The sequence below is a fragment of the Opisthocomus hoazin genome, chromosome 7 (assembly GCF_030867145.1).
Source record: "Opisthocomus hoazin isolate bOpiHoa1 chromosome 7, bOpiHoa1.hap1, whole genome shotgun sequence".
Taxonomy (NCBI): Eukaryota; Metazoa; Chordata; class Aves; order Opisthocomiformes; family Opisthocomidae; genus Opisthocomus; species Opisthocomus hoazin.
Window position 1 is genome coordinate 10,067,150 of NC_134420.1, and position 13,495 is coordinate 10,080,644.

At 43.3% G+C, this 13,495-nt stretch overlaps 1 protein-coding gene across 5 annotated transcripts in view; it reads left to right on the forward strand.

The window, feature by feature from the left end:
* The window catches only part of KIAA1549L (KIAA1549 like), a 145,287-nt gene that overhangs the window by 63,255 nt on the left and 68,537 nt on the right, over positions 1–13,495 (forward strand). For 3 of the 5 annotated variants that reach the window (XM_075426215.1, XM_075426217.1, XM_075426216.1), the window contains exons 3-8: positions 2,225–2,839; positions 4,213–4,325; positions 5,793–6,012; positions 7,084–7,217; positions 9,910–10,072; positions 13,189–13,248. In XM_075426215.1, the coding sequence (XP_075282330.1) occupies positions 2,225–2,839; positions 4,213–4,325; positions 5,793–6,012; positions 7,084–7,217; positions 9,910–10,072; positions 13,189–13,248 (1,305 nt within the window). The remainder of the gene's footprint in view (positions 1–2,224; positions 2,840–4,212; positions 4,326–5,792; positions 6,013–7,083; positions 7,218–9,909; positions 10,073–13,188; positions 13,249–13,495) is intronic. The other 2 variants (XM_075426218.1, XM_075426219.1) reach the window with 1 other exon arrangement.

A 13,495-nucleotide genomic window follows, 5' to 3' on the forward strand; every position in this document is an offset into this window, starting at 1 on the left:
GACAGAAACAGTGATATCACTCCTCTGTCATCACCAGTTTTTCAGGATAAAGCAGAGATTCCTACATCAGTCTTCCATCCTGTGGGTACTCCACATCTAATACCCCAAATGAGTCATCCTCAGTCTTCCACAGCACTGACTAATTGCACTACAGGCTCTACCAGTGCGGCGTTCATGTTATCAGCTTCCAAGAGCCTGGCTGAGGTCTCCAGCTCAACAGAGAACATGTCTTCCCTTTCATTGCCAAAATCACTTATTCCAGATGCAAAGCATGCTCGCAATGCAGTGCTGCCAGTACGAGCATTTAGAATTGAAACAGATTTTCTCTTTAGAAATGCAGCACACTCCTCTTCAACAAGTACAAGGTCCCCCTTGCTAACTGAGACAAACGACACCTTTACTAGGGTAGCACGCGCAAACCGTGCAAGTGCAGCAGCAGCCGATGAGAATACTTTGCAAATCCCTTTGACTCTTTCCTCGCATCACTCAATGGTGGCTCTGAATCAGACTTTTGCAGAAGACCTGAGTGATCGAGCTTATCAGGCAAATGGCAAGCGGCTGCCAGCTGCTTCTGCGCGTGCTTTCCCAAATTCTGGTGGCTTTTCTGTGGCAAGAACAGCTCAACAGCCTTTCACAAGAGGGATGACAGCAAAGATGTCCACAAACATTAACGCTAATAGCGTTCTGCCTTATAGATCTCAGCTTTCCAAAGTCTCTCCAAATACCCAAGCCAGTAAACTCCCCAAAGAATCAAAGATAGCGGGCACTGTTTTGGAAACAGGCATGATGAGTCCTGATCTAGCTGCAGTGCTGTTAATTACTTCCACTACAGGCCTTTCAAAACCTGAACCTGCTATCACAAATACATCTGCTACTAGTATCTTTGTAACTGCACTTCTTCCACTTGGAGATGCAGAAAGTCCAGATATAACTGCAAATAAAGACAGAAATATGAGAGTACCCACTGTTGTGACACCACATACCGAATATTCACCTCCAAGAGCTTTACATCATTTTGCCTTTGGTCAGACTTCACGTTCAGTTGATGGAAAGCATCTTGCCTCTGTCATGCCTCCAGCATGGGTTACGTGGCCATCACTGATTTCTAATGTGATGGACAGCCATGGCTCCAGCTTTTCTGGGTTTTCGAGTGTGGACTCTGAAAGCAATTTAGATCCTGTCAGCTCTCCTGAAGTCGCAACTTCAGCTTCTACGTGGACGAATACAGCATTGCTGTCTCCAGCTGGCATTAGTATTCCTTCGGTAAAAACTTCCATTCAAATGGCAGTAAGAGAAGTTCTTCCAAGTAATTCTCTGTTGGAAACCAAGTACCATGTACCATACTCAGTAGTTTCAAGTCTGCAAGAGAAAATGAATACAAATAAGCAGTCTCTCTTCTCCACTCCTTCAGCAAACTATACATATGCAAACTCTATTCAAAATGTTTCAAATTTACCCTTTGCTGGAACCAAGTCGAATAGTTTTCCAGAATTTGATGTAGATTCATTTGCACTGAAAACATCTCCTGCTCAGTATTCGTCCCTTGCTACCACTTTGACAGTGCCTGACCCCCTGCAAAAAAAGCATGGAAGCACAGCTGAAAACGTTGCTAATTTCTTCACTGTTGGAGACGTTAATATCAGTATACGCTACGAAACACCTCTCCATTTACATGTACCTCCTGCTAATGATGCAGGTGCTTCCCCTAGCACTCTAGAATCACAAACAACTGATGCTGGAAAGATTACTTTACTGACAAAAACCTTAGGCACAACACCAGCATTGGCTTTTCAGCTCACTGACAACTTGACTTTTTCTGCCAGCTATGACAACAGTGTCACCCACAGCACACTGCCAGCTGAGTCCCCCTTTCCCATAACCAAGCCTTCTAGATCAACCCTCTTGCATAGTTTTATTACAGAAGATGACATTGGTTCTGGAAATTTACCAGAATTTGCAAATGACCAGTTAGAGTCCTCTGGTTATTTGGTTACAGATGATAAAAATCCAGCTACATTTATTGTGGAGGAGTGGGACACAAGTGCTACAAGACATAATCTAATTTCCGGTAATATATCTCATAAAGCTACCAAGGGCATTCCATTGCAAACTCCTACCGCCAGCGCTCTGCAGTCAGTCATCATAACTTCTGTCCATGCATCACCAACACCACTAACTTCTCCTTTTTTGTCAACAACCAACTTTACCCATTCTGTCATTACAGTGTTATCTGGAGTATCTTCTGGTGCAATACCTACAGTAGGAACTTCAGAAGCAAAACCACTAACAAGAAAGGCATCTCCAGCTTCACCAGTGCCACCTTCTTCCCTCTTTTCTCTAGGCACTGAAAACACACCTTTGCCATCTGTGATGGCTTTAAGCCCACCAGTACTAACACTAACAAAAAATAACACTGCCACAAAATTGGCATTGGATCTAAGCTCAGTAGGAACACATACAGATTTTCCTTTTGCAACAAGAAACGCAGCTGCATTACCCGTGGACATGACAGCTATGCTTAGAACCCCTAAAAGCAGCACGGTCACATCTTCCACACTTGCACCCACAGCACATGTACCAAGGCAGACAGAAACAACAGTAACTGACAGCCAGAAGTTCCCAAGCTCAGAAATCACCAAAACATCAACCCCGTATCCACTGACAATGACAGCAGCTTTGACATCTATTACAGCATCAGCGAAAACAACTAGGCTTCCCCCTACTCCAGTGGAAAACACCTCTGCTCCTCCCGAAACCACGGCAGCAGCCGCTTTCGCTAACATGACAGCAGTTCCTCCCCTGGATTGCCGGCTCTCCAGGAACCTTATGGTTAAAACAGGTACGTGGGGCCACTGAATTTACTGAAAGGACCTGAGCGGGAAAGACACTAAAGTGTCAAAGAGTGTGAGGGCATTAGTGATTAATCTGGGAACAAGGCTGCTGCACTGACAAACGGGACAGATAAAAGCAGGGTTGCTAGTATAGGGAGGACATTGGCTTTATTTGTAGCTTGGATTTTACAATGAGTGTGTCAAATGAAGTAGTGAGATCAGGTGCTCTGAAGATCAGCAGGTCACTGCAGGGATCTAGCAGACCCACCTCTGTGAAGGGACCACCCAGTATGACATGCTGTTTTGGTCTCTGCTTTGCAGTAAGGAGTCTGTGTCACTGAAGAAGACCGTGCAGTAACCTGGATCAGTCTTTGGCCCCGTTTGCATATGAGTACCTAATTCTATCATTACAGACTTATTATAAAATAACGTTTAGTATTTAGAATTGTACACCTCAAAATGGGGGGTTTTTGAACTTTCTACGTGAACAGTACCACTTTTGGCACTAGCTGTTTTTTTAGCCAGCTTTTCCTCAGCTGTAAGAACTCTGAACTAAAGGGGTCTGGAGAGGTCCCTTGCCCAGGCTTCACAGAAACTTTGTATGGTAGCACAGCGCAGCACCAGAAGCTGTGTGGATCTTGGAGATCTCAGCAAAGAAGAATAGCTACATAAAAGGGTTTATGACCTTGTATAGAACTGAATGATGCTGGGGACAATGAAATAAGCAGCTTTTGGACCTAATGTGTGTTTAGTAGCTGGTAAATATCTATACCAGTAGTATGATGAGTACAACAACTTTTTCTAAAGATAGAAGTAGCTTCTATACAGTATATGATTGAAAGTACTTAAGTGCAGCTATAAAAATCTGTCTGCAAATTATAAGAGAAAAATGAAAAGCTAGTGATAACGTTAATAAAGAAGGTGTACAGATACTTCCTAGATGGAATATAAATGTAGCAGTGGAGTAACACGTTTCTCTGTTTATTTAACTCTGGCTGTGAAGGTATGAAGCACACGTCCTTTATGTGGGCCTGCCTGTGCGGCACCAGCTCAGTCCCCTGGGAGTGCTGCACCAGTCTGTCTGCAGGCAATTGAGTGGATTCCTACCTCACTCGGAAGGGCAGCATGGCAAAGACTTGCTGTTGCTAAAGAAATTGCAGTTGTTAGACCTCAATCTGGAAACAAGGGGCTATTGCCATGGGATGAATAGGGAACCGGGAATGCTGCTGAATCCCTGCATTTCTTGCTCCTGTTGGAGCTGCTGCAAATCCTAGCTGCTTTGATGATCTCCACCCAGCTTGCACAACATGATACAATTAAAATAAGTAAACAGTAGTATGGTGAAATATCAAACCAGCATGTGGCTTTTGTTGTTCCACAGTCCTTTTTCTGAACACGAGGAGGATGCTGATCAGCAATCTCTTCAAGGAGAGTGTGAGAAAAGGACTCAACCAAGTGCTGAGACAAGCTTTCAACCAAAATGTCAGTGCTCAGGTAAGCATGCTTGGCTTGCCTGCATGATCTCACCAAGAGAATCCCAGCTGGCTGTAGCTCCAGTGGTGTCTCTGGGAGCGGAGCACCAAGATTTTTCTATGGAAAGCAGGCACAGGTGGCACCCACTCTGGTCTCTAAAAATACAAGGACCACTCCAAAGCTTTTGCCATTTTATTTGATGAAGTTGAAGGGGGAAATGCAACTTTATTCTTGGTATGTTTTGGGAAATGACAACTGACAGCAGTTTGCTCCTCCCCCTGAACTCAGAGATGACTTTGGTTCACGGTCAGACAAGGGCTGCTGTGGTCAGCCTGGATCAATTGCAGGAGGAGGGCTGGTAAATGGGGTGTCACTGCTGTCAGCCCGCTCCCTGGTTTGAAAACTCAGTGCCTGACAAGTGCAATTCCACAGGGATGAAAATCTTGAGCAGGGAGAAAGCACGTTTATTGAAAATAAATGAGGGAGACGTGTTCATCACTTTGCAGGTAAACTGCAAATCTGCTGCGCTGCTGCGTGTAAGAGCTGGCTTAGGTGGATTGCTGGGCACTCTTCTCTGCAACACAAGTTCCTGCGCACTTAGGCAGGGGTTTGTGCTGAGTCCAAGGCTGTTATGAGTTATTCTCACCAAGCCACTGGGATGGAAAAAAGTAATTTTACTCAAAATAGAGGGCATCAAGTCCCCATGCTTTATTGCTGCAAGTTTAGGTGATGTTAGTCTGTTTGGGAGTTGTATATTCCTGAGGCTCAGTAGCAGCAATGAAAACTGTCAGACTTATTCTCCCACCTTCTTGTAAACCCGACAGTAGTTGTCTTTTTCTAACGGAGGAAACGAGCTAAAACTTAGTGTGGAGGACCAGTTCCAGGGCTTAAACTTTTTGGAAAATACAGAACATTGAGGTAAAACTCAGCTCATGCTTTGGCTCACAGTGTGTTCATTCTTGTGGTTTGTCATTTCTACTCATATAGGTGATACCTTAATCATCTGGGACAGTATAGGAAAAATAGTATAGAAAAGACAGCTGAGGTTGAAGAATCAAATATTGGAAACTTTTTTCTTTCAGAAACCTGTCTCCAAACCTGCAGTGACAGACACATGCACAAAGTCAGTGTACTTCAGGTGTGAAGTAGAAGCTGGATGTTCTCTGGATTCTCTGTAGTTTTACATTCATAAGTAAAATGTCCCAGCATATCTACATGAATGAAGCCCCAGTCTAAATTCGAGGAACATGAGCTGTGGTAGCAATGCTCCACTGCTTCAGAGCACGTTTTGCATGGACTGGGTCTAAAACTCCCTGAGTGCTTTTGCTAATACCGTGTCTGATCTGACGCTAACTGATCCTGTAGGGTTTATAGGGCATTACAGGATAAAAACCCTGCAAGGGAGCTATATTCAGGACAAGAAGTCCCATCAAATAGTGGCTAAACTGCAAGCAAAATAATAAAAAAATATTTCCCTGTGTGTTTTAGGTTGAAATCCTGGAGCAATCAAATAATGTAACAGTTGGTTACTACGTTACACGGGGCAGACTGGTTTTTATGCCAGCTGCTGTAATTGAAAGGCTTCTTGCGTACGGCGTTAGCAATGCCACAGCAGACATAAAGCAGCACGTACCACATCTGCAGTCCGTGGCAGCCCTGGCCTTGCCGTGGACGCCTCTTCCTGCGTACCACTTCCAGCTGAAAACAGGTGAGCGAGGTCCTGCCCGCCCGCAACCGGGATTGTGCATGTGTTAACGGTCTGTGTACGGGGACGATGCTGCTCCTCCTCCTCTTTGCTGTCCTGCCTCAGCCCCTGCTCTTGGGTGCAGCAGCAGGACAAGCTCTGCCTTGGTTTCACATGTTGATGTTCCTGGCACAAGCAGGGCAGCCGGCACGTGCATCTCTGTCCTGCACGGTACTCTGCTGTCACCTCTGTTGTCACTGCTGGGGAGTGAAGTGGCCTTGCGTTAGGGAGGAGTCACGCCAATGTGTTTGACCAAGACTAGGCGTTTGATTAAATGGACTTTAGTTGACGGGTTGTGATATAACCTGTGTGTTTCTTTTGAGGTCAATCAGATGAGAAACATGACTGTATGGTGTGTATACATATGGTTCTGGCTGGACCCATGGGATTTGAGCTAGGTCCCAGCTGACTGACCCAGGGTCGCTGTGTAACCCCTCTGTACAGTAGCAAGCATCAGTGCAGAGCAGTTGTAATGCAGCAGAACAGTATAATCTATGAGCGGGCAGAGTGTACTGTAAAACAACATATTCATTTGTAAAAAGATTTCTTATGTGTGTCCTTACATGTTTATATACACACACTTACTGCAATTACCCAGTCAAGTATATTTTTCCCAGTACGAACAGAATGAGAATTAATATTATGATTGATTATGTCTTTCAAAAGCAAATGACTTCGAAGAATTAACAGTATAATTTGTGTTTTAGAATGATTTCACTTACTGCCTGGTTCTGGGTAAGTGTTTGTGCAGTGAACTGGTCTTACCACCTTTTATATCAATGCAGAAACAATCTCCATTTGTTTGTGGAGAGTATCAGCTCTAGCAATGCAATTTAATTCTTACATTTTGTCTAAATTAAGGCTAGTTTAGTGCAGTGCTTGAATGACATGTGTGATCTGATATATGATCTGATCTTATGTGGCATTGTTTTCACGTGCTTAATTTGTAAATTGGTCGTCTTGCTCTCAGACTTTACAGGAATTACGCAAGCAGGAATGTTTTGTCCACATACAAATACGTTGTTCCTTTTCCAGAGCTGCAGTTTGTGGGTCAAACAGACAATATCCAGTCATGCAAATTTGTTCAGACTATGGAGCAACGGTTACAGAGAGCGTTTCAGGATGCTGAAAGAAAGGTCTTAAACACCAGCAACAACTTAACAGTTCAGGTACAATGTTGTGTGCTTTGCCAGTGCCTGTTGCCAAGCTCTCTGGGTTATTTTTTCCTATGTGTATGCTTGTATTTCAACATAATGCCTTTGATAGCCACTATGGAAGTAAGTTTATGGTTTCATCTGAAATAAGATTGTTTTATTTATTGCAAGAGGACTTATAAATGCATGATTTATAGAAGACTGTTCCTGTTATTTTCATTAATTTGAATTTTACTGTTTGTATTTAGATCATTAAAGTGAAATTCAAATAAAGATAAATATACAAAAATATTGTTCCAAATGTATATTTTTACAAAGTTATTCTGACACATTAGTTGCTCTTAGTGAGGCTGTTCAGGTATAAAGGTAGTGTCATGAGTAGCTGTTTGTAATGTAATGGAATATATTTCTTTCTTTTGTTTGTGTGCATTTGAGTTCTACACTCGCAGACCCAAATTCACTGTTAAGGGCCTGATTTTTTGCAGAACTTTATATGTGTAGTGGGCCAACACCCTTATGCTCTGTGCCATATTTCAGGAATAAATAAATTACCCTCTGGGTGACATTATGAGATGTATTTGACGTGTTATAAAACTCTGTGTATGGACTTGCACTTGTCAGAATAGTTTGCATGTAGCTTACAAGAAGGAGAAAACTGGTCATCACTGCTCTGCTCAGTTACTTTCATACTGTCTCTTGAGAGCTCAGAGAGGAAGAAAACTGCGTGGCGAGAGATGATCTGCTGCAGTAGGTAAAGTGATTATCAAGGGTTTCAACAGCTGGACCTGTGGTGCTGAGGGGACCTTCAAGGTGGCTTATTTGCTCACAGAAGAAGTTGTAGATCTTACAAAGCACCGAGGAAATTTTGTAAAGATCCCTAGAAGAAGGTGGTAGTTGTGGTTTTTGTGGATATTGACGACTTGGAAAGTGATAGGATGGAAGTCTTGGAGGCAAGATATAAACTGGGTAGTAAGATGCTCAGGAGTGTGATCTTCATGATAAGTTTTTCTGAAATTATTCCAGTATCATGCAAAGAATGAAGCCAGTGCAACAGAAAACAGTATGAGGGTTTTAGATGAATTACAAACTGACGAGCAGTTCTGGAGCAGATGGAGCGGATTCAGCAAAGGCGTTGCTGCAGTACAAGAGCAGAGAGAATGGCAGCAACATGTGTAAAAGGCATGAAACAATTTCTGCGCAAGGAGCAATTAGATCCGTCATGGTTCTCTCACCATGAGTGGTGTAGTGAATCAGGACTGATCATTTAGAGTTTCCCATAACAGAACTACTCAGGTTTAAATAAAAAACAAAATTCTTTCACACAGTGGGTAATAAGATCTTGAAGATGTCTGGATGTAACTGCAGAAAAAGTATGGAAGTTACAAAAAGCAACTGGCCAGACATAGAATAAAAAGTCATCAACACTTTTTAAACCCAGGCATATAATTTACGGCTAAGACCATAGCTGTGGGCTAACCTTACGCTGCAGAAGAGTCTCCTCTCTCCTCTCCTCTCCTCTCCTCTCCTCTCCTCTCCTCTCCTCTCCTCTCCTCTCCTCTCCTCTCCTCTCCTCTCCTCTCCTCTCCTCTCCTCTCCTCTCCTCTCCTCTCCTCTCCTCTCCTCTCCTCTCCTCTCCTCTCCTCTCCTCTCCTCTCCTCTCCTCTCCTCTCCTCTCCTCTCCTCTCCTCTCCCCTCCCCTCCCCTCCCCTCCCCTCCCCTCCCCTCCCCTCCCCTCCCCTCCCCTCCCCTCCCCTCCCCTCCCCTCCCCTCCCCTCCCCTCCTCTCCTCTCCTCTCCTCTCCTCTCCTCTCCTCTCCTCTCCTCTCCGTGCTCATTCTCCAAACATCTGCTCTCAGCCATTTGTAAGTGGACGCTGGCTAGGCAGACTTTTGGTCTGACCTTAAACTCTTCTCTGCTGCTTTTATTATACCATGTTTTATGTTTTTACGTAGTGGTCCAAATCATAAAAATGGGGTATTTAAATAACATTCATGAATGATGAATGCTGTCGGCCCTACCTACAGTATCAGTTGCCAAAAAAACATCCCTCTAGTCCTATGGCATGAGTTTTCTGAGAAAACGTTTTCTCCCATTCCTGCCTCACCTTCGCCTCTCTGCTTCCTGCATAAAACTGGTGTTTGAGGATCTGATCCAGTACTCGCTAAATAGATTTGGTCTTTAAATGCAGTCATCAGATTTGGGCTCAGGAAGAGACTGGCATGGAGCTAAAGAGGGGAGGAGAGCCAGCAATCGTATGATGCTAGGAACAAGAGAGACATGACATCCCTTTAGTTCCTGTGGAAAAGGGGTTGGTGTTGATAACTGCACTCGGAAGGCAGCAAAGAGAGGAAGACATGCAGGCCACATCCCTCTCATCAAATACTGAACATTTTTTTCTCATATGCATTCTATCCCTCATCTTACATTTCTTGGTAAAAAACAGGGAAAAATGTTTTTGGTCCTGACTGCACCTTTCCTGCCTGCCGCTGTCCTCCAGTAACCCTGCATGTGCTAAAGTAGGAATTAAAGTATCACAAACTGTTTTACACAATCATGCTGAGTGAGCTGTGTCTAATCCATTGTTCAAGTTAACTTCTTCCCAGTTTGTTTGCACTGGTTTTGGGTTTTTTTGGTTGTGTACTTTTTTCTTCTTTTTTTCCAGCTGAGCTGAAACACAGCTACACATTATTTCTTTACCTCTGTTTCAGATTTTGAACACCTCCAACGTCTCCCAAGCTGTCACTCTGTTTTATGTAGTGAACAATCAAAGCACAACTCTAAATGGCACTATTTCCAGCAACCTTCTTAATCAGCTGTCAGCTGAGCTGGTGGGCTTCTATCTAACCTACCCGCCTCTCACCATTGCAGAATGTAAGTTATGCGCTTCCCAGCACACAGCTCCTTAAGATTAGCCAGCGTTGGGCTTTTGCTTTGCAAGCACCATAAGCTTTATCGTCAAGCTCACAGATTGTAGGTGTTCTTACTGATGACTTTTTAAATTTTTTTTTTTTTTAAAGGAGGGGGGTTACGTGAGGGGGTGTTCTGGGTTCAGTGTTTACTGTGGCTGCTAGAAACACTGGTAGATAATTAAGAAAAACACATATATGCTGTCATTAATAAAAAAAATGATTGTGCCAGGTACCAAACAAAATTGATAAAATTGTAATTTTATATAAAGCAAATACAGTGTCCCCAGTTCTCCATTTCAGGAAAACTTTGTAGAGCACTTGAAGTTCATCTTCAGCATAGCCCTTTACTTCAGTGGAAGACTAAGCCCCCAGTGCTTGCTCCAGTGGCAGGGCTGGGTAGCACACTTGGAGTGTGTATTTGGAGAGTGGGCAAGCTCTGTCTATGCTCTGTGTATTTGCTGAACTTCATCCTCAGTTTAAAATGGGGTCTAAGCACTTTATAGTGTCAATAACTTGCTTGCATTTCAGTTGTTAGGAAGAGTCAGAGGTACAGAGAGGAAGAGAAAGTGGTGTGTCTGGGCAGCCTGTGAGTCATATATGCTCTCTGACTCTGCATGCTGATTTCTCTAGTGAATAAAGGGACAAGACATTTGATTATGGAGATTTCTGTTTAATCTGCTTGTTAAACTTGGTGTGTGAAATTAAGCTCACTGTAGAGCCAGGTTATCCGTTCACTGGAAGTGAGGGGAGACAGGGACACGCTGAGTACATCAGTGCGTGGTAATGGGCTCTGGTTAAGGCAGGGCAGGTGTCAGCTGTTCTCACTGTGTGTAAATCTTCATGAGGTGCTTGTTAAATTTGAAATATCATGTTCAAATGCAAGTAAAGATCTGGTTAAGCTTCTGGTGACTATCAAACTGACTGATAAGGCTCAACCAGTGATGGAGTAGTTTGTAATTCTTTAAGTAGTGAAATAATCGGGCACATAAGGGTAGAGCCAAATATGTCTTTATGATCAGAACACTGAACTGAGTGGATTTGTGGTTTTAGGTAAAATTCTTAAGGTGCTTGTTCATTTTCTGACCTAAGAAAAAGCAGATCCAGGCTGCTGGAAAGTGACCACTGGGGAAAACACAAGCTAACTTTTTTGTCAGCCTGTTTTATTTGCAAACAGCCCAACAGCAGAGTAACTATCATGTACAATTCTTTATCAGTTACTTGCACAATGAGCTGTCTGTGGGGCAAGCGGTTGCTCTCTGGTATGAGGCAGTTAAGAATCACAGCTAACACTGGTGATTCTGCAAATCCTTGAAAAAGGAGGAGTGTATATTATTCTTGAGGCATTACCTGTCTGAATCAGATACTTCCAGACATATAGGTGAATGATGAGTCCTTGCACTGCATTGGTGCACTCTTAAATCAGACTTCCCAACCCAGGGTAAGAGACACATCTCAGGGCAGGCTTGCGTTTTCATCAAGCCTTTCCACAGGCAAGAGGAGGTGGAGAGAGGCTGTTAACAAAGGGTGTGTCTGGGGACCTCGAAAGGGGTGTTGACCATTCATGAGGAGACAGGCCTCTTCCTTTACGTGGCTGGTGGGTGAGCTTGTCCGAGGAGTGCCCTGTGTGCAGGACTTGTCTTCATGGGACATCCAGGAGCACAAGGAGAAAGCTCGAGGGAGTTCTGATGATGGCTGCTCTCAGTTAAAGTGTTTGGCCTCCAGAATAGTCCTGTTGCATAGGAAAAGCATTGCGGTACTTCTCACAAGGGCAGTACAGGTGTGTGCTTCATAGTCAGGAGCTGTCAAAGCCATTTGTTACACAGTAAGAGTCTCGTGTGGTACTGCAGTTCACTGCTGATCCCTGTACATGAGCAACTGACCCGATAAAGTCTTTAGCTAGTGCTCCTTTAACAACTAATGCCTTATATTTCATTTTGGAGTTCTTGGTTTTATTCCCAGTGCAGCAGGTATATTGCAAACTCATGAACTTAATGTGCATGTAGTGTTTATGGCTTCAGACTGATAGAAGGTCTTGTGAAAATGTTTACTTTGAAAAGTGTTTGATGCTTATTCATGTGGCAGTGTAGTTGTTTCAGTTTGTCAAACAAATATTGCGGCTGTTGTCAGAGCGTGGTATTTCCCAGTAGAGTCCAGCAGCTCCTCCAGAGCCTTTGCAGTCTGTCTTGGAAATGCACAGCCCAGGACACGCCATGAAATCCCTCCTCAAAAGCGGTTACTGTGCGTAGCCACATCCTTTACAATGTTTACTATTTCAAATCAATTTGGAGTTTAAAAATCAAGGTAACTTAATAGCAGTGTATCAACATGCGAAGCATGGATATTTTCTCAATTAAGTTCCAAGTATTAATGCTTTCCACGCTGCATAAATCTATTGAAAAAATGCTGAGCTGTATAATGAATTAGCAGCATATTGAACTTTACAGGAGATTGAAAAGCTAGAAAAATGCATCAAAACAGCAGACATCAAATTCTCACAGGTGTAAACACATATGGGAGTAATACCTTAAATGGAGCAGAGTGAGAGAGTGAGAATATGGCACTCTAAGGTGTGTTCACAGTTTCGTTAATCCCATTTGTAATTCACGTGGAACTGCACTCTGTGCAATCTGATCCGTGTTAATATTACATTATGTTAAAATTGTGGTCTGGGTTATGTCGGGATTAAATCACAGAATCACCAGAGAATCTCAGTTTGTTTTCCTCAGGGGATTACTCACAGAGAGAAAGCAGCGGAAATGCACGTAACAGACACGTGCATATTACCTACCATTTTTAGTAGTGGGCAGTGCTGGGCTTTGCCCCAGACAGTGTGCCAGCCAGTATTTCGGGAACAGGAGATGTATGCTCTACTTTGTACGGCAGCGCTTGTACTGCTTGCACTTGATGTCATTTTCCAGACAGAAGAGAAATTGTAACCCTGGAAATTATGCCTCTAGATCTCCTCCTGGGCCATAGTTCAATTTTATTTATCACTGTCTGGTTAACCAAACAGTTTTGGGACATATGATGTGTAGCATGTTGGAATATTATGACATGATTTCAACTTTTATTTTAAAGCTTTGGAGTATCCAAACCTTGATGTCTCAGAGTCAACTAGAGACTACTGGGTGATAACAGGTACTTTTTAATCTCCTCCTGTCCTCCATGCACTTCAGACAATAATTTTTAGTGCCTGGTGATATAAATACATTGGTGCAGTAATTTTACACAAAAATAAGTGTCTGCCCACTGAATCTTCCTGTTGCTTTCAATTGGGAAAATGTATTGAAAGTTACTCTGGGGCATAACTGTGATTCGTCATCTTGAACAGAGACGTCTCCTGTGTCCAACACCTGCCTCGGAATTTATGCCACTTTGGTTTAAG